The following is a 22,153-nucleotide window of genomic DNA, read 5'->3' on the forward strand; positions in this document are numbered from 1 at the left end:
CATCCCAGCTATCAGAGAAGCACCACCACTTCCTTCCAATTTATGAATCTAGTCCTCCTATTCTTTGCTTTTGTCAAAATGCCTGAAATGTAACCAATGTTTAGTTGGTTTAAAATGTTTCAATTTTGGTTTGGTCAAAACTGTTTGGCAAGTGTGGTGTGAACTGGCCAATAGTTTTGGTCAATCCAAAACTGTATTTGTCAGTGAATAACCTATTTGCCAAAAATTTACCCAGCTCTGGCTTCTACCTCTATGTACTTGTTGGCATAGATTCTTTGACACTCCTTCTACAGAATTTAATCACCTTTTTTTTAAATAAAGAAAGGTCCTATGAAATCCACATCCCAAGGAGATAAATTGTGTTATTGAGGAATGTTTGTTTTTGCATTAGAACTTTCTAGTAAGGTATCTGTGTCTTTACTAGCCTACTAGGTGTCCTTGAAGCTTCCTTGCCAATGTGGTTGACTAAAGTTATCAACAGTTGTCTTTTTTGGTAAACGATGATGGTGATTTGTAGGGGCTTAGATGGGGTTCAAATTATATAGGTGTTAACATCATCTGATCTTCTCCTATTTCTTCCTGGTTTGTCTTCTCATCATCACAAGCTTCCAATCTTCCTCAAATCTCCTGTCACACAAACATGTCCTGGAGTCATTTGTTGCCAAAAGGTTTCATTCAAACGTCTACGTACAGCTAAAATTATTTTGTACTTTGCCGTATGTTATTTTGCACACTGGATTCTGTATCGTTCCTTCTGACTCCTGTACCAGTAAAACTCAAAGGATTGGGAACTTTATTACCACAGATTTTCCAGGTTACGTAGGATCCACACATGTGCCTGGACCTATTTTATCTTAGTATGAACAGCAAAGGTAAAGAGATTACATTTCTTGAACAGAACTTTTACTCAAGACATCTTTCCTATGCTTTTTAAATCATAGAAGTCCTGAAAGTTTTCAAATCTTTTCTGTCTATACAGCCCATTAAATAGGGATTCTTGTTCAGGTGAGCACATATAAAATGGGATGACTTTTTGTCAGACTGCCTGAATCCAGATAAATAGACTTAATTATCTACAGCTACCATTCTAACTTCACAAAAAATATGCAGTCCATAAGCAATCAAGCTATTTCTCTACACTTTAGACTTCAGCAATTCCAGCGAGCTACTGCTGAAGTGTTACTTCTGATGAGAAGCTGAGTACTCTATATAAGGGAGGATGGACATTCATGAGCTACCTTTTCTATAATAATGGGTGACTTTCTGAAGCTCTCAAGATCACTCTCTGTGCCAGAGTAATCTAGGACTACGTTGGCTGTTTTAACCTTATGTCTCAAAGGGGCTCACTTCAGTTTCCAGGAACCCGAGGACTACTTTTCATTGAATGCAGTTTACACAAATTATTGATAGCATAGTAAACATACATATTGCTTTAAATATTTTTAAATATATAAAATGAGACATTGAAATGTGAGCTCTTTAGGATAGAAATATAAATGTACAACTGCATATATTGCAGAAGAATAGTTATTAAAATTAAATGTTTTACCTCTAACACTTGCTTATGATACATTTGCAGCGGCCTTGCTGAAAGAATAAATTTGCCTATCTTTTAGTTCTGTAACTAAATGCAGTTGATCAGCTTCATCTGTGCCCTGCATTACAAGGAGAGGATGGCTGGGGACTACTTCTTGTCTTCATAGCCCATGTTTACAACCTGTGATGGGGAGTTTTTTAAAATGTATAGCACAATTTGGGTGCTATAAAATGTATAGTGGTGCATGTCAAGAAACCTTTTATCACTTCAATGATATCTGGGTCTCAAGCATTTTGAGAGAGAGAGAACCCATTTTAGACTATCTATATCCATCAGTAGGTACTTTCCATGGGTGAACAAGTAAAGGTTCTAGATCTTTGTTACCTTGTATCTTGTAATTTGGAGAGAATATTATGAAGACAAATTTGATCATTTCAAATTCCAATCTGCTCAGATCCTAGTGAATAGGCATTTTTTCTTCAGAAAGAAATGGCATAAAATCTTAAACCGTTTCTCTCTCAGTATATCTAGCTCACATCTTTCCTCTAGTCTTTGGATTCTGAAAACGTTTCTATGAACATTCAAAACTCAGTCATGAGTCACTGAATTGACACAAGACTAATCATCTAGGTATCCATAGAACCAATGCCATATAGGCAGCAGCATTGCAGACTTTAGTATACCTGCCTGCTAATGTGCTTTGACCTGGTGGACCACAAGACTTAGGGATGAAAGGATAGTGTGGTTTCCCCAGGACCTATTGGTCTTTGCTTTTCTCCTTAAGCTGCCTACAGGAGACCTAGAGTTATTTGTTGATCTCTGTCTGCTGGAGAGTGAAGATGTTAATTTAGTGGAGTCACTTCTTGTAGTTTACCGGTTCTTAGCTATTCTTTCTGGTGATGGATGTGAGATGGGGGAGAAGCCTGAGGAATAGTCTAGAGCAGAAATAAAGACAATAAAGAACCTGAAGGAAAGGGCTGGGAAGGTAGAAAGCGGAAAGGGTGGAAACAGTGGACAATGCTCTGTTGCCTGAGCATAGGCGGAAAACACAAAAAGAAGCTTATACTGGAATTAATATTTTACTAGCATGCTCTTTCTTTAATAATTAAAAAAAAAAAAAAGACCTAAGGAACGGGTACTCAATTTACTAATTTAATTGAATAGAAACATTATTAATCTTAAATTTTACATGATAAATTCCATGTTGCAAATGCAGAGGTAACAGTGTTGTGCCAGTATTGTGGAACTAGAAAGAGAAAATAACTAGCCTATTTTTTTGATCCAAGATGAATGAAATGTGAAAAGTACACAACATATGCGATGTAGTGAAAATTAAGGTAGGCTTGTAAATGTTTCCATTATAATCTAAACTGTATGTGTAGTACAATTTTTTTCATGACTTTTAATTTTACATGCCCTTCAAAATTTAAGTCTGTAGCAAAACTTTGGGGAGTTATTTTTGTTTTAAAACCTTATGCTGAAATCCTTAAGGTAAATCATTTATTATGGGGACTGCTGTTAAGGTAAGTTTATTTTAGTCTCAGAAGTTTTTAAGGGTGTCCTTCTAGTTAACTCTTATGGCTTATTCTGATGAACCTAGAACTTTCAGAAGTTGTCAGGATTGTAGAGCCGTTATAATGTTAGTTCACTATTGTAAGTCTTCGTATAGGAGATAGTCTGAACACTTAACATATTACATTTTAGAAAGTTATGTCAATCACAGTGTAGTTAGCTAAAGCCCTGTTTATAAATTGAAAACCTATTTCAGGTCTCAGCTAAGTATAAAACCAGAACTGAAAAATGTATTTGCTACACTCCGAACCAACCATTTCCCTTCTGGGAGCATTTGTGGGGGTTTATCCCTGATGGAATTGTATAGCTGTTGTATTTGGAGAGATGGTTTTATATCTTAACAGGAATAATGTCCTTGTTTACATGGTCTTAGCACATAACTAATTACTATTCCAAGTAATCCTGATGGGCTTTCTTGCAATCCCACAATGCGTTTTTATTTTCTTAATGTATTACACTATATTACTGAAACAAAGTTATCTAAAAACAGTATTTACTGAAAGTATTCCACAGTGTCGGTCTACTTTATATTCATTGGAAGTGTTTATTTTTCCAGGAGTAATATCAAAGATTGTATTCCAGATGGAACTCTCCACTGATTCAGAAGCTTTGGTAGAGGCAAAAACTGACCAACCTACAAGCCTTCAAAAGCAATTATAGTTGGAAGTACCCACATTCAAAAAACTTTCAGTCCAGTTCCTTGTTAAACTGATCAGATTTCTCCATTCTTCTAATTCATGGGCCAGTGTGTAGTAGTTCTGCGATAATGTAGTGATTTTTTGACTGATTACACATTTTACTGTTTGAACAACTGCCATTCAGTTTTGCCATTGTGAATTCTTGTAAATTAAATAATTTAAATTTCTAATGCAATAATGAGAAACTGCTTATTGGCAGGCTCTTTCTCCTGTTGCTCTTAGTTCTCATTATTTTGTACTTGGTCTGATAGAATATCAGCTTTCATGTGGTTTTGCTGAAATTTAGATGCATGTAGCCTTGAGCTTTTTTAAAGTAGTTGGCACAAAATTTGTTTTTAAAATGGGTATTTTCATTTTCGAATTGAAACTTGTTACAGCATGTAAAGCTTTCTCATGCTGGCTTGGCAATTCAGTTGCAGCATTCCTTTCTAAGAGGTAGTTTGCAATTAGCTTTTTTTTCCCCTCATTCTTTTCTATCTCCTGGGCAATACTGGACATTTAGGACTTAGAAATACCTTAGACAGCTGAATGTGTTCTGCATCACACTATTACTTTAGGACATGATTGTGCAAATGCTACCATGCACTGAGCTTTATTATGTGAGTAGTCCCAATGAATTGTTTCTTTAGGACTACTCCATGATAGTCAGACTTAACTTTATGTGCCTAATTTACTTTTCAAAGTAAGGGCCTGAACTGGGTATCTCCCAGTTGTATAATGTGAGTGTATTACTATAATGGTTTCAAAGCTTGAAATGCTATAACATCAGCACTTCTTTAAAAAAGCAAAAGAAGAAAAACTATTGCTCAACTATCACCCAAATTTAATGTTTGGGTCAATTTTTAGATGTTTAGTCTCAATGGAACATGGTCATCAAACTTATGAGATTAGTTTGTAGTCTTTGTGTACACCATAAGTTAAGATGAACTTTCTTGCTCTGTCAAAAGCAAGATGAGAGAACATATAATTATCTTTTTTTGGAGTTCTTGATTTTAGAAAGATGAGTTTGTCTGAAGGTCTGTGAAACCTTATTATAGTGAATCCTGTCATATGCAATTCCTCAAGACCTGTTAATGTCTTTTAATAAATTATTTTAGAGGGCCTTTATAGATTTAATAAAGATTGACATGCAAATCTTATCTTAAAAGCTACATTACATAATGGAGAAATGGATAAAGTCTGAATTTAGACCTCTGAGCAGCAGTATATAGAGAAAAATAGATGTGTTATAGAAAAGTGCAAAGGAGTTGTGTGTGTCAATACTCGCATAGAACACTATGGTTCCTGGGATATTTTATAAGACTAAGCTACAATTTTCTTCTAACTGCTCAAAATTTTAGAGCAGCGTCTTTCAGGAATTAGAAATAAATTAAACTATTACAGTTAATCTCAGAGGATGATTGAATTTCCATTCACTGGTCTGTTTTTTATGGAGGTAATTAAAATTCTACTTCTCAGGAGATCCACATAACTGACATGTATCTCACAAATTAGGTTTCACTATAAATGGGCTTCACAAATTCTACTCAATAAAATTCTGTCAATAGTGCAATAAGTAAAGAGGTGATTTGGGAATTCTAGTTCACAACCCAAGCTTTTAGCTCTTCAAAGTATTCAGGAAATTAAGTCACATGCTACATAAATTATTATTCAGACATACACTGAGGTAATTTGACTGAACAAGAAAGTTTAATATCTTAATTGGCATCAATTTACTGCCATAACTTTTTACATGCTTCAGTTAATTTCTGATGTTACATAAACATGCTGCTCAGAACCCTTATACAATGAGAATCCTGTTGCCTTTTACATCTTAATATGCCTCTTGCCTACCACCTCAAAGTATTAATATGTGGTTCCATCTAAAATAAATATGTTGAGTGGGGTTGAGTATTTATAATGCATGATTTATCTTGCATCAGTAAAAAATTAATAAAAATTCATATTGTATAAGGGAATCTTCCTATGCAATTTAACTTGGTTCTTTTACTATATTTTTCTTCTCTCTTTATCCTTTTAATTTCTGTTTTTAAAAACTGCACTCAAGATGCCTTTGCAGCTTCTCCTGGAGAAGCCCCTGCCGCACCTGAAGGGGCAGCAGCACCAGCTACCCCAACCCCTGTAGCAGCAGCTCTTGATGCATGTTCAGGAAATGGTGGGTTTTATGTCATTAGTCTCTTGTGTGTGTGGTAGTATTAAACTACATGGCAGTGCGTTTTTCTGAAATTATCAGTCAATATTTTTCTTCTCAATACAGAGTATCCATTGTAGTTGATCAAAAACATTAAACTTTGAGACAGAAGAGTATGCTTCACATAAACTGCATGTATCTTCTGTCAAAGCCAGTATCCTTTCTCCGTACATTTATTCAGTAGCACTACTGAATAATTTTGACAATGCTGAGTGTTGTAAGCAGCAACACGTTAATATCCATTAATGTGTTGGAAGCTGAACTGTTTTCTTCAGTTATCTTCATCTGTTGCATTTCAATCTTGCCAAACCAACCTTTAAAAAAATGTTTTGCTTTCAATTCCCCAAATTTTTCTATCTTTATGAAAATACTTTATTTTAGAAAAACAGCTGAATAGCTTGCCCAGATGAGTAAGGTAGTTGTTACAGAGAAGTGAATTGCGTGGTCGTGTGTATCTACTCATGTATGTATATTACCCATAGTTATGCTTTTATTTTTGCCAATTTCCTCCCTTACTGATCCTCTATATATATTCTCCACTTTCCTTTTTACAAGACCCCTTTGCCCCATCTGAAGGTAGTGCAGAGGCTGCTCCCGAGCTGGACCTCTTTGCTATGAAGCCAACTGAGACCAGTGTTCCTGTAGTTACCCCTACTAGTGCAGCTACTCCAGCTCCCGCAACTACTCCTTCTCCTGCTGCCACTGCTGCCACTGCTACTACTGCTACAGCAACTACCACTACCACCACAGCCACCACATCTGCCACCACCACTACCACCACTTCCGCTCCTCCTGCTCTAGATATCTTTGGTGGTAATTGTTTTTAACTCTTTGATTCTGCTGGATTGAACTCTGGTTTGTCAAATAAATGTACAGCATACATTATCATTATTGCATGTATTCTGTATATTAGAAGGCTCTTTACAGACAGAGCCTGTCTTTTAAAATTCTCCAAATACGATGTGCAAAACTGAAAAGTTACTGCTTTCAGTCCTGTCTTCCAAAATGAGTTAGACATGTATATTCTTGGTCTTAGATTTATTTGAGTCACCTCCTGATGCTCCTGCAGCGCCTAAACCAGATGCTACTCCTAGCATAGACCTGTTTGGTACAGGTAAAGCTAAAAAGATCCTTTTCTGAAATGTAGTCTTTGTTTGTTTGTTTTTTCCTTAAATGTTCTCTCATTTCATGCTTTGTTTCAGCGTAAGCTGACTTTGATTTAAACACAGTACTTACTTCTACTTGGTTTTTCTTTTACTTCTGGAAGATGCTTTTTCATCTCCACCACATGGAACTTCTCCTGTGCCTGAGAGTTCTCTCACTGCTGATCTCTTATCTGGTGAGTGCTTGTTTCACAGGACACCACAGATTTTCAGTCTTTTCCCAAGTAAAATTAAATGATTTTATGCTTAACATGAGAATCCCCTTTCAAATCCCTACCTATACTATCTCAAACGTTTCAGTGGTAAGTTGTGATGCATGTTATTCCTGAAGAATACTTTCTAATGGTCATAATAGTCAGAAATCTCTTTAAAAATAAGACTTCAGATTATCTAATGTCAACTAATGTTATTGAGTTTACCAGCTCCAGGAAAGTCATCTATACTAGTAGATGACATGTATGTATAGCTTTATTTTTTCAGAAAATAAGTGCAACACTGCACAAGGAAGCTGTCTTCTTCATGAATGGTATTTAAAAAGTAGTGTATGTGAATTTTTGCATACTTTCAGTTTGCAGTGTTGTAGACTGGTATCTGAAATATACAGGTCCTGTGGTGCTAACTGGTGGAGTCTAAGTGTGAATTTCAAAATATTTAGTTATCATTGCTGTTAACTTGCTGATACTAAATATTATCTGTCATATGCCTACTGCAGTGGATGCATTTGCAGCACCGTCTCCTCTACCTGTTGCCTCTCCAGCAAAAGTGGATTCTTCAGGTGTGATTGACCTATTTGGTGGTGGGTATTTCTCCTTCCTCACCACTTACAAGTTAAATCACTTCATTTCAAATACATGTACACTGTTTTCTTTTTGGCAGTTGCAATTTCCTCTTTTCACATTTTAGCTCATGCAGTGTTTGCAGCTGAACAATTTTGAATGTATTGAAGTCTTCCTATCAGAAAAGTCAATAAAACTTGAACTCCAAATAAATAGTTGCAACATTTCTATTCCATCATCCATCTTCATTGTATTTACCATTCTGTCATCTACATTCAGTGCATGGGTTATCTTTCTTGATCAGGTATTTGAGTTTTCAGTCAAAGTGCATTATATGTATCTGTATATCTTTTCATCCTCTGATGTTTCTCTGAGCAGCTCAAGTTCTGTAGGCAGCAGGAGGAGTTGGTATATAAACTAAAATAAATTGGTAACTGTGAATTGTGAACTAGATTATATTGAATCAATCTGAAATGGTGGAAGTTAGGATATGCATATCCAACTCTTAGCCTTTATAAGACTTTTTCTGTATAGGTTAAACATAATAACATTTCTGTTTAATGAATTATGAAGCTATTTCCAAACTTCAGTGAAACGGTCAACTAAAATGACCGGCTTGTAGGTTGTTGAAGAGTATTTTCAGTTCTGTAGTTCTAGCTGGAGTTATAATTGCCTTTTATTTAATCCATGAAATGGATATGTGTAAATGGCTGAACCCTCTAGTCTAAAATAGCGTACTATAAATATAGTTGGGGTCTCCCTGTTGGAAAAGCCCACTAGTTTTACAAGCCTCATGGATGAAGTATTGCCCCCCGCCCATCCCCTCCACCCCAAAAAAAAATCACTTGCATTTCCCATATGAAAATGTTTTTTTGGGGTAGGGAATGTTGGCTCGTTGCCTTATTTCTCCACCTGCACTATATGCAATCAAAACCACTTTTCCTGTAATTCTATCCAAGGTTCCCAAATACATTTCCTCATTGTTCTGTTGTTCCCTATTTGGTGAATGAAGTTGTCCATGCTACTGTTCATGCATTCTTTACATAGCAATGATGAATCAGAGTATTTATGTTAAACTTTTTTTTTTTTTAACCTTTCTTGCTGCATTGTGGAACGCCCTGTAGATGCTTTTGGAAGTAGTGCTTCTGAACCCCAATCTGCAACCCAGGCTGCTTCTAGTTCCTCAGCTTCTGCAGACTTACTGGCTGGTAATAAATATAAATTTAAATAAAATGTACATACTTCAGTGTGGAATGGTGTTTTTTTTGGTTTTGAGTGGGGTTTTTTGTTTTTGTTTTGTTTTAGTCACAGTTATGTTAAGGACACAGGAAAAAAAAATCTTTCCTTCTATTTTATTTCAAAGTGAACCTCTGAATTGGAGTGAATTATAAAAATTGTTGTACAGCAAAATTTCATAGTATTAAAAATTCTTAAACTTAAAAATAAAACTGTATATCACAACTTTCAATACATGTCTACTCCTAAGTGACTACATAATCATATTATTTTCATCCTCTTATTCTTGCCTTTTCCTAACCCTACTTCCTTCTCCTTATCTCCTCCTGTTGGTTCTTCCTTTAGATTGTACTTCAGGGTTGGAAATAGGTATTATAATCTATTGTACCGTCCCATGCATATTTGTGTTGCTATGTAAGTAATCAGGATAACTTTAGTTGTAGGAAATGAGTTCAATATAGAAAAAGTACTAGTTATAATTTTGATAACTTTAGGGTGTATACTGCTTGTCTAAGCATTATTAAACTAACCTCTCCATGCTAAACTCTTGTCATGTATCCTCACAGCTGTACAAGCATTATTTAACAAATGGAAGTATCACCATTTGTAGCTTGTTTAATTTCTCACAATATTCCAATAATGTTGTTTTCAAAGCACTGAAAGTATGTTAACTAAACCTTGCAAACATCACTTACCATTTTACATTTGGGCTAGCCGAGAAGCAGATGATAACTGACTTGTTTAAAGCTTCACAGTTGTTAGCAGTTTTGGGAGAACGGTCTGGACTAAGTATGTATAATACTAGACGTAATAAAGTTTTTTTTGACAGAACTTTTTATATTGGGGGAAAAAAAGAGATCAAACCATTAATCTTCAGGATAATGTCAAATATGATACAAATAGCTTTAAACCATTGGAAATATCTAAATGAGCAACTCTCAAAATTAATATAAACTGAAGATTTAGTGAGGTGATCAGAACCTCACAACTATTGTGCAGAATGGCTAAATTTCTGTTAATTCAAACCATATAAAATCATTTGAATTTAAATCAGTTACTGCAAAGGTCTCTCTACTTGAATTATATTAAAATACCTTAAAATTGCACAGTTTTTGGCATAGCCAACCAGTGTGGTTCTAGCACACTTCTTGTGCTGCAGATTATAGCTAATAAATAAAGGCAACCTCTAAGTGATGATTACAGTATCAATGCATAATTTTAGTTCAGAAGTTCAGTGAAAGGTAGGATGAAAAGTTATTTTCATATTACATTGATCCAAATTCTGTGGGAAAGTAAACTCCAAGTATCCCTCGATAACAAGAATTGGGATAGAAAACACTGTTTGTGACTTTCGGGCACATATGCCCAATTTTTTTTTTTTGAGCCAGATTGAAGAGGCAACAAATTCTGACTATTCCTTTGGCTTAAATAGTCTTGAAGCTGCCCACTTTGTAACTTGTATCTGCCTTTGTGCTCTTTCATCGAAGGGAGGAGTCTCAAAGAGCACCATAACACTTTCAGTGTTTGTCACCCTTTGTTTATATCAGAGGGGATTGTAAAAACCTGGATTGGCACCATGCAAAATTACGGATGTCATGCTTATTTCCAAGCTTATGGTGACTGCTTCATGTCAATCTCATTCCTTGAAGCTTTTGGTCTCGAGTAGCCTTCATTGCTAAGTGTACATGTAACAATACTCCTTCTGGGGGCACAAGTATGACTCCTTTTTTTTTTTTCTTCCAGTAAAAATTAATGCCCATCAACCAGAAATGTCCATGTACTATAGCCTCCTCCTTCCGCCACCATGTATTTGGCTTTCTTCTTACTCAGACAGTTTCAGTGAGTCCTCACTGGTCTTTACCATGTGCCAACTTTGTGACCTTTATTGCTTTACATTAGGCAATGACCAACTCAGAAATATTATTTTTGTGTTACCAAACATGATGTAATAGCATATAGTGGCTCAGATAACACAAGCTACCTGAACTACACCAAGTCAAAAAGGTTACTAAATCAGTCGCGGAAAAAGTTCCTAGCCAGCTTTCCTCTAGTTTCGGGAAATGTATGTGTATATTTCTAAATGGCCAAAAAATAGTCACTTAACTCATTGTGACTTTGACTCATCTAGAAAGTGACATTGGCAAGTTCAGTAACTAAGGATGTTATCTCATCTCCTGTGAGCCAGCAGATGGAAAATGTTGCTGCTCTTCTAATACTGTATTCCCTTGTTAAATCTCCCTCATATACATGGGCTCTTAATTCAGAATTGAAGTAAAAGTCTTTCCTTGCTCCCTTTCAGGTAACTACTTATTTGGCCCTATTTGCTATCTGTCATATTTGTAACTTAAATACTGTCATCTTTAAACTAAGGTGTCTTAAATTTTTCTCAACTGTTTTTTATTGATTAGTTTTTTCCTCATCCACATTCTTATTGTGTGAGGGGGACCATTAGTACTTAAATAGGGAAGCTCTCCTATAAAAGATAGAAATGAGAACTTTTATATTTTACATGCCATGAGTTTCTTCCATAAAATTGAATGCGTCTCTTTTGGGGTAAATCCAAAGGAGAACACATTTCCAGCTGGTATCTAACCATATTCATGGAAAACTTTTTTCTATTTCATTACAAAAAAGTAAGTGCCTGTTCCAGAAATTATTACATATGCTTGTTCTGAATCTGGTTCCAATAATGCATGGTTCCAAGACAGCTACTCAAAGCTGAGGTATGCTGTGTTATCCCTCTTCAAAGTCTTTGGATAGACCGGGAGCCTTCAGTAAAGGCAATCGTTGCCTTCTAATTTAGAGTTCCTCTTTTTAAGTTTTTAAATGACAACTTTATATGAGTATCTGTAGCTAATGTCATGAATGAGAATATTGTTGGTTACTTGTAGGAATATGTAAAATGGCAGTACATGTTTCAGCATCTTTAGCAACTGATTGACCAGTCTCCTCCATGTGAAATTTTGGAAAAGTCTTAACCTGTTTGAAAATGTCAAATCACAATCTGGTGTATTCAGGCTGAAAGAAATTTTACTCACAAAATGCATTTTTAGCATGAGAACATGGTCTGACTAGGAATATAGATATTCCTTGAATATTTTGCCTACTCATTAATAATTGGAGCCTTCAAAATATATTCAGATTTTCATTGTAATGGGGAGGACTTACTCATAGGTAAGGTTTTGAAAAAGTTAGGTAAGTTTGTATTAAATCAAGACTTCAATGTATAAAATATGGAGGACATGAGCCTGATTTTGGATAACTGAGGCTTAGATAGAATTAATCAAATCCACAGTTGCCTGTCGTATCCTGCACTGAGGCATGTGGTCCTGCCTTTAAGCATCATTCTTTTAATGATGCTGGGTCCACATGTTGAGGTGCCTATGAAGAAATCAAATTCCAACAGTCTCACTTACTATTAAATAGACTTTTTTTTCTTGCTTCTACATTTTTAATCCAAAATGGCTACCAATGGGGTTTGAATGACAATGTGGCAGCTACAAAGGCTCTATTAAACTATAGCAACATATTGCTAAGCATTTGTTTTGCCTCAGATAATGGCATATATACAACCTGCAGCATAATCCTATTCTAAATTTAAAATACTCTTCATTTCTCATAGTTCTTGAAGGCTTGTCATTCAAAATTTGAGTGCTTAGTTTTAGTGAAAGTGTTCATGTGCACAAAATCACAGGTACCTTTTGTATTATGCATAATTTGCATAAATGTTCTATGGAGTCATACACTGTTGTCTGGCTGTGTTCTTAGCTTACTTTCTTTAGATCTCTGTATGGAAAAAAACCTTTCCCCTATACCTCTCTGCCGAGAAGCTAATTGGAATAGGAAAATAAAATGGTTTATTAAAGTTATATTGAATTACTTTCTCTGTATAATTAATCCTATGTCTAAATTGTGCGTGTGTGTGTGCGCCTGCGTGTGCATATATAAATAGGAACTCTACACAACTGGTAATAGAATATTTTATGAGGTATTTTGTGTTAATTCATAAACAAATCAACATTCTTGTCTGGCAGTAGAGGATGCTCAGCTGACACATCCAGACGTTATTTGAAACTTCAATTTTGCTTTCTATTACTATTTTATTCTCCACATTTTTATTACCAATCAGTGCTGAATGAAGATGAAATTCTGTTCTCAAGGCTATTCCTGGTTTCATGTAGAATAAATGCTAGACAACTTGGGAACTCCTAAACAATGAGTGCAGGGAAATCTCGACACGTCATTTTAGTATACTTTTATTCTAGATTGGTTTTTAATTTTTTTTTAACTGTACACACTCTACTGATCTAACTTTTAATATTCCTGACTACATTTAACCAGCTACTCGGCATTTCAGGTAGTTCTTTGGATGTGCTAGTTAAGTAGTGTAGGTTAATAAATATACTACAATCAGTCTTCAAATACAACAAAGTCACAATGACTAAAAGCAAACTAAATTAAAATGGTAAATGTATAACTATGTAATAGTATATAAAACATGTTTATAAAAATTATGCATACATTAAAACCATACCACTTTATTGCCACCTTCATAACAAGAGGAGTTTGTCTTGTAAGGCTAAATGTGGTTTGTTGCTACCAGATCTACCATTCCAGTCCTGAGAGGAGGATAGAATCAATTTATACTCTGCTAAAGTACCTGTAACCATAGAATTATGTACATGGATATAGTAATAGTAAGGAATTTCAGAAGGGCAGTTGGGTTTCCATTCTGCTTAGTTTGTGAGCATCTATACTTTGAATATTCAATCATATTCTTCTGCTTCAATTTTCTGGGGAGTGAAAAAGAAATTTGCAGAGGGAGCTTTACATGGATGGGATTCTTTCCTGTTTTCTTTAGGAGCATGTTTGAGAGCCTATGGGATGATATAAAGACACCTCATCTCCCTCATAAGTTTGTCTGGGCTCTAAATCTTAGTGAGCCAGATAATCACAGCTGGTATAGGTCCCTGAAAAAAGAGGCAATTTGAGATAATGACAGTAATTCAAGTCTTTGTCCTACCTGAGCCTTCAAGTGGATCTGCTAATAAAGGGGAAATCCAGTGCAGGTTCTGGAACAGTGATATCCTGACTTTAGTTTGAGCCATTTGGACAGGCTGCTTAATTGTCTACCATCTCCAGCTTCCTCATTAACTTACCTGGGACCAGACAGAGCATTTGGCAGCTTTAGACCACATTAATTGCAATTCTCTAACTACTGTGAACTGGTCACTGTCCAAGAATTTTTTGGGTAACTTGAGATGGAAGGGCACTGATTAGCCAGGTATCCATAGTCAGTGAGTCTAGCATAACCAATACTGCAGCTGTCTTAATTACTAGATGTAAAGGGCCTTGATCAAGAGTGAAATAATGGTACTCATCACTTCTTTAGAGTATGTTCCTTATCCAACTAGCATTGTTTCAATCTTGCCTAGATGCACTTTGAACAAGCATGCTTTTATGCCATGTACCAGCGCCTCTTTATGTGGAGATAACTGGAAGATAGTGTCTTCTGTGATGAAAAGGAAACTTGGAACAGCGTGCCACTGGAATGATAACCCATATTGCACATAGGACTGGAAGGGATCTCTTGGGTTATGGTCCAGTCTCTTGCTCTCGCAGGCAATCTCATCATATAACCCCATTCATAAATTAGTCAAACTCCATCTTAAAACTAGTTAGGTTGTTTGCCCTCACAACCCCTATTGGAAGGCTTGTCCAAAACCTCACTCATTTGGTTAGAAACATTCTTCCAATGTCCAGCCTAAATTTATTCATGGCCTGTTTATACCCATTCGTTCTTGTGCCAACATTGTTCAGCTTAAATAACTCTTCTTTTTTCCCTGGTGTATATTTCTCTGATGTATTCATAGAGTGAAGTCTTCTCCCTTCTCAGCCTTTGTTTTCCCAGGTTAAACAAGCTCAGTTCTTTTAGCCTCATCTCATAAGATAGGATAATCAGGAGAATGGCGAGACTAATAGCCCTTTGCACCTGTTCCAGTTGAATTCAAATTTATGCTGTTGTGCATCTACTAGGCATAGTTATAAGTAGGTTTGACTTTGTAACCACTCTTGCTCAAAACTAAACTCTTGGGAAGAAGTAGCTACCCATTGTGACTCGTTGATCTTTCAGAAAGCATGACTCCTGCCAGGTCATGTAGATAGGTTATCAGTATCTCATAATTGTTGAAGATGGCTGTTAGAATGAGGTTAATCAACATTACTGTATCATTTCTCAGTCATCTGTTAGCACATTCATATTCTAGAAAATGGTGCCAGGATCATTCCCAAGTTCTACTAGTTCTAGAATTGTAGGCTAATGAACTATTCTTTGGGAATGTAATGTGCTCCTTCACAGTTTAGGGCAAAAGTTTGATTTGGTGTTAAACTACCATGAGATACATAACATTAATTATTATTTTACAGTAACTGTTGATGGATATTTATTTTTAACTTCCTAAATTTTAACACTTCATTTTTTTAAGCATTAATTATTTAAATTGAAGGTAGTCAGCTTTATCACACTTGTGTCTAGTGTCTTCCAGACAAAGAGGTCTGACTGTCTTCTTCCTTATGACAGTAAGTCTGATGTTTGAACATACACGTGGCAATTTGCAAGTGGATAAAATGTCAGTGTTCATTGTACCACAATCTCCCTGAAGTGTATTAGTTGCCATGTGTTGTCACTTTAAAAAGGATAAACGCTTAAAGATACCAAATCTGTTGTTATAACATGTGGACTACAGTTTTAACAGTTTAGCGAAGTCAATTCCTCCTTCACTTCTTTCACAAGATGAGTTCAGGGTCTGATTTTCATTTCCTGTACTTTGTGACATCACTAACCCCTAACATATGCTGTGTCCTCAACTGATGCAAACAGAATGCTGAAAACCTGAAATTTGTGCAACAAGAAATTTATTCTAGGATGCTGAATAGTCTACTTGAAAATTGGCCTTGTGATTGATGTCTATAATGGTTGGTCTCCCAAAGTTGCTAACACCTGCAACTTCTGTTAATTTCATTGGGATTTGTGGGCATTCAGCACCTCGTGAAAAAACAAGTCATAACTATCAATCCATATCTTGCTGGCAGGCAGAACTACTCAATGGATGTTACATTGGCACAGAACTATTTTAAGAGAGAAATGTGGTGCATCATTGGTTTTATTTCTATTTTTCAGGGAAAACGTTTAATGCTCTAACAAGAAAAGAAGAATTTTTTTAAAAAATCAAGGAGTCAGTGGGGGAAAAAAGCTGTAGAAAGGAATAAATCTATAAAATCATGTACAATAGCTGTTAATAAGATTGTTCTTTATAGTATTTTATAGTACTTCAAAAATCTAAGTTGGAGACCAGTTAAGACCAGAAGAATAAAGGAAAGTGGTTTTGTTAATAGAAATCTATGAAATAGAGGATCAGGCTAGATAAGAATTTGGGAGAGGTGCAAAGGAGACCCATGTGCTGTAGGAAGGAGGAGTGATGATTAATTTAGCTGGTTGGTGAATCAATAGGCAGTCAGTATTTAACCAGTATAAGATTAACAGGCACTGTTCTGTTGGCATTCCTGGTTACTCAAGTCATGATTATTAGCTCATGGTACACTTTCCTCAAGAGCTAACCCCAGTGTCCTGACCAAATTCCAGTAATTGCATTTTTCCTTTTTAAAGATTATTCCTATACATCTAGTTGGGTAAGATGTATTTAGCTTCTATCTCTTACACTGTGCACTGAAAGCATTGTGTGCTATTAAACTGTTGTGCTCTACCCCAGAGGTGACTGCATTTCATTTGTGGGTGAAGTTACAAATTAGGTTTATGATGCTGTCATATGATTTTTGCAATCTAGGATTTAAAAATATGCCAGTTACAATAGGTCTTTCTTTGGCTTGTTTTAAAGTTATTTTTATTACAATACTTTGCATAAAGATAAAGTAAGTATTATACTTACTGTTCTTGAAGCTGTAACATGTCAAGGCTTTTATTTTGTGATTCCATCTCAGTGCATCTGACCTTTTTTTATATAACTTTTTTAAAGGCTTTGGAGGTTCTTTCATTGCTCCCTCTCCATCACCCTCACCAGTTACTCCAGCTCAAACCAGCTTATTACAGCCCAACTTTGAAGCAGCTTTTGGAACATCACCATCAACTGGTGGCAGCTCATTTGATCCATCAGGTGAGGGAAGGGTTTTACTTGTGCATCTTCAGAACAAATGTGTTTATTTAACACTAATATAAATGATACCATTATTACTGCTCTTAATACAAAGGATATAAAAATAATTCTCATGGGTGTCAACATTTCCTATCTTTTATTCAATTGAAAGAGAATTAGTTAGTACAGGGTTAGCACACTAAGCATTCACTAGCAGCGGGCATAGTTCTAGGAAATCTTTCCTTGTTCCCATTATCTTCCTTGATTTTCAGCAGAAACCAAAAATAAGTATGTATGTCATCTCTTTGCACGTGCTTATCTGCATGAGTTAGGAGTTATTGCAGGGAAAACACAAACACTTTGTACTGTATATTCATTGTATAGGCATGTGATCTCACTGCTGTTGCTGAAGCCCTTAAGTTTGCATGGCACCCAGTTACACAAAATTGAGGTGAAGATAGTGTTCTTTGCTTGACAGAAAGCTTAACTTTTCATCACTGCTGTCATTTTGTTTGTATCTCTTCCATTTTACACTTTCCATGCTGGGTCCTTGCTACAAATTTACAAATTGGTGAGTTCTGCAACTAAATGAGTAAGAGAGAAATCTGAGTAGTTCTTCTGTTTTGATTATTTGGTTGCCTGCCAGTACATAATATGCTGCAGTTGCCTGTTGACCAAACATTAGCATGCACATCAAATGTGAATCAGAATATTTACTGTGGTGGAATAGTAATATAGGTTATTAAAATAATAATGGGCTAACCAGGCAATAGAGAGGCAGTTTGAGTTGTGAACTGTAAACCTGATTCCTGAAGCTGACATCTGATCTGGGGGAAATTAGGTCTGTCAGTGTGGATGAAGATTACCAGTTACAGATTTTTTCCCGTCCTTTTAAGTGATATGTTAGAGAAACCTGTTAGCAATTAAAATATTTAAAATCCTTTGGCTTCTTGGCTCTAGTACTACAGTAACTCTTAGATCTATTAAAAAAAATTTAGATTGTGAAGAGGTTAGAAAAACTAACATATATGCAGAGGGGCAATGTTATGGGTTTTTAGATTCAGTTAGTAGACTTTAAGAATGCATTTGTGACCATTTAGGCATGTATTGTTCCAGTCTTCATTTAGTATATTTTTATTTCAGGGATATTCTACATTTCAGTGTGATAGTACAATAGCATGCTGTTGGTATTCTTTCATGTCAAATTATGTATTAGTAATATCTGTGTAGTGATTGTCTGTGCTTTGATCATTTGTTGAGTAATACTAAAGATTCTGTGAAATGGTGTTACTTAAAGGAATATTACAGTACAGGTTATTGCCCTAAACTATTTTCTTCTTTAAATTCTAGTGTTTGATGGTTTAGGTGATCTTCTTATGCCAACTATGATTCCCTCTGGTCAGTCTGTAGCTGCTTCAGCTGCTACTGCTTCAGCAGCAAGCAAAGGCCTTGGAAGTGATCTTGATTCGTCTCTCGCAAATTTAGTAGGCAGTAAGTCACATAACTACTGTTTTGTTTTTTAAAGTGACTTATGAGCTGACCTACTTGACTCATTCAACTCATTGGTAAGATTTGTATTTGTTTTTGGGTACATAAATATAGCTGTCACTCTTACTTAAGCACAGTTTGCCCCACCCCTCAAAAGTTCTGCGGCTCTGTGGCAGCCATTAAATCATACTATAGTCCTCTATACGACGACAAGGTGCTTGGGTTTTGACCTGCTCCATGAATACAAGTTCCTAGTCTTGTGCCAAAGTTTGATCTCATCCTAGAGCTTGTTTGAAGCTCCATCATACAGCTTCTCTTTTCAATCAGGCTAAATTGGTCTGTTCTATAATCTGAGACACATTAGTCTCTGGAAAACAGGTTTTCAAGCTTAGATACTTGAAACAGATTAGAGCACAGATGTAAAATATAGAATTTGCCATTCTAGAGGTGTACATTAAGCTGGGAAGAGTTACTAACAGTCATCAATCAGACCTTGTAAAAATCAACAGGTGCTTGGTGATAGCTGAAACAATAGAAGTTACCGCCCAAGGCACAGGCCAGCATGGTGAGGTCTGAGCAGAGGCAAAGCCATGTGGCCTAAGGGTTTTCCCTAGAGACAGATTACAAATGTGGGGACTGCAGCATTGATTGGTTGCAGCTGTGTGTCTGGTGAAAGAAAATAAAAATCAAGGAGAGTCTGCAGACAACAGGAGATGCAATGGTAATGTGGCCTTTGGAGGAAGTAGAGAGAACTTCTTTTGGGTAGAGTGCTCACTGAAAAGGCAGACTTGGATTTCTGAACAAGAAAATTGCCTATGTTTGTTTCTAGTTTTTCAGGGAAACAGGACTTTGTTAATAAACAGACTTGCACAACCTCCTCCACTTCCTGACTTGTATACTCAATCGCCTCTGCTAATGGAAACAGTCCGACAAGGCCCCAAATATTGACCAACTGCTTGGGCCAAGAGGCAACAATATTAAAATATGGTTGCAGTCTGAAAAAGACTGTAGAAATTGAACTGTTTCATGTTTGTTCTCAATTACACCATCTAATATGTACTTGCTTTACAAACAGATTTTTCTCTGACAGCCCTGAAAACCCTAACTGATCAGCAAGAACCAAGCTGTCATCTTTTTTTCTACGCACAATCATATGTAAATGATCCTGAGAGTCAAATTAGTTACTCCTGTGTATCAGTGGGCAGTGGGGATACATAGGTGAAACACATCTTGCAGGTCAAAAATTCTGCTCTCTACTGGTGATGTAGGAGAATGAAAATATCATTTAAAAAAAAATTCTCAGTCACTTGGATTCTGAAACTTTTTTAATTTAAATCCACTACTGTGATGCTGACAAAATTAGAGAGCCCATAAATCCTAGCCTGCAAGTGCAATGCACAATTTTTTTTAATTTGAAAGGATACAGCTAAAGACCAACTTGCTTTCACATCTACATGTACTGACTGAAACTTCTCACAAATATGACAGTAAAGGTAAACTAGACTTGCCACTGGCATCCATAACTATCATATTTACATGTTATTTTGTACATATACACAGTCAAGGAAACCTTGACACTGGCTCTTCAGGCATCTTATTTCTTTTGTATGTTAAAGAAATGTTAAGTTCTTGAAAGAACAAATTTGTCGTAAGGAAATCATTGATGAAATTGGTGTGCTTCGGATTTTAGCTTTCATCATTAAGAGAACTTTTAGAAAAAAACAGTACTGTTCCTAGTGTGCTGTTGGATCAGCTATGTTGGTGCACAAAGGTTTTTATATTAAAAGTATTTGATAGGATCCTTCACTTAATTTTATAAACAACTAATTTTTAAATCCTAATTATTTCATTTCTGATTTTCAGATCTTGGAATTTCCGGCACCACATCAAAAAAGTAAGTTCTGAATTTTGCGAGTTTTATTGTTTAAAAATGCTGTTCCTTGTAACACATAAAATTAATAAAATTTAAGGATTAGAGAACTTGTTTTCCCATTTTGTTTAGTGTATTTGACAGCACTTTGCATGTAGTCATTATTTTTCTGGCACAGTCTGTCATTTTCCACACTAACAGGGAGATATGCCTTTAAAGAAATAAGAAAATGGGATTTTGTAAAACCACAACATTGACAGGGTAACTAGAGACAAGTTTAGATCTTGAAACTACATGAAATATATCATTTTAAAACTGATTTAATGTCGAACTTCACACAGTCCATTTAATATTTTCCTTTTGTTGAGCTTTATTTTTAGATACGCTTTCTGTGAGTGACACTAACTTGACTCCACTAACTACTGAGCTGATTTTCAGCCTCTACTTAGACTGAATTTATAGGAGGAAAATCCATGGTATTTTGGCTAATGTCTTTCATTTTTTTTCAGAAAAGTAAAATGACATTAAATAATTATCATTGTTCGTCTCTTTCCACCATGTCTTTTTTTTTTTTGTTCCTACTTTAGCTGATTTGCCCACTTTCTCAGTTACACTGTAAAACAGAATCAGTCTCAATTTACTGACAAAGGGGCAGTCTTATCCCCATTGAAGCAAAATTCAAGTTGACTTCAATGGGGCCTGGATATCATCAAAAAATTCCAATGGATATTTTCCCACTTGTCCCATCAAACAAGCCTTAATTTTATAGAGCCAGGTTTCTCGTAAAATCTTCATTTTGAGTTTTGCCTGTTTAATTGGTTTGGGGATAGGGACAGGAGTAGGGAACTCTAACGCTCTCCAGGCTTGGAGGTTCTACTGCTTTCATTTGCCTCAAATTCTGGGGTTTTTTTTCCTGCAGTCTCTTTTTTGCTAAAACTTTACAAGTTGAGCTACCCCTTACTGATAACTGTTCTGCATCTAAAAGGGGTGAAAAATATTCCTTTTTCTGTGAATGTACTTCATAGATCTCCTACAACTTGACTGTTCTGAAGGGAAAAGCCATCCTTTCCTTCCGTTGCAGCGTTTTGATCAAAATTCTTAACTGTGAAATGTCTTTTCAGAGTTCCAGCAGGGCAGCTGTAATGCCTTTATCAATAGTAGTATATGCAGTGCCAATCCCTCAATTCTATCTTCGAGTGATTGCTCATATCCATTCCAATATAGGTGAGTGCACGCCACAGTGCACGGTTCCCGGAACTTTTTTCCCCTTAGCAGCCCCTGTAGGGCTGGCTCTGGTGCCCCCTGGAGTGCCGCGCCCATGCCGCAGCACATGAGGCACTGCCGGCCCTACGCACCCTCAGTCTCTTCTTTCCGCCCGTGACCGTCGGATGGAACTAGCACTTGCTCCCTGCAAGTGCCATTCCCCTTCTAGCTCTTTGTTAATCAAAGTACCTAGTTAGTTTAAGTAGTTA

The 22,153-nt window shown here is 36.1% G+C and overlaps 1 protein-coding gene across 1 annotated transcript in view; it reads left to right on the top strand.

Moving 5' to 3' along the window:
- The window catches only part of SNAP91 (synaptosome associated protein 91), a 141,066-nt gene that overhangs the window by 102,013 nt on the left and 16,900 nt on the right, over positions 1 to 22,153 (top strand). The window contains exons 16-24 of the mRNA XM_067560748.1: positions 5,855 to 5,962; positions 6,554 to 6,811; positions 7,035 to 7,112; positions 7,266 to 7,337; positions 7,874 to 7,957; positions 9,062 to 9,145; positions 17,207 to 17,344; positions 18,674 to 18,814; positions 20,675 to 20,705. Of these exons, the coding sequence (XP_067416849.1) occupies positions 5,855 to 5,962; positions 6,554 to 6,811; positions 7,035 to 7,112; positions 7,266 to 7,337; positions 7,874 to 7,957; positions 9,062 to 9,145; positions 17,207 to 17,344; positions 18,674 to 18,814; positions 20,675 to 20,705 (994 nt within the window). The remainder of the gene's footprint in view (positions 1 to 5,854; positions 5,963 to 6,553; positions 6,812 to 7,034; positions 7,113 to 7,265; positions 7,338 to 7,873; positions 7,958 to 9,061; positions 9,146 to 17,206; positions 17,345 to 18,673; positions 18,815 to 20,674; positions 20,706 to 22,153) is intronic.

Source organism: Emydura macquarii, unplaced genomic scaffold, assembly GCF_026122565.2.
Source record: "Emydura macquarii macquarii isolate MOO-44397 ecotype Brisbane River unplaced genomic scaffold, CSIRO-AGI_Emac_v2 contig_2297, whole genome shotgun sequence".
Lineage (NCBI taxonomy): Eukaryota > Metazoa > Chordata > Testudines > Chelidae > Emydura > Emydura macquarii.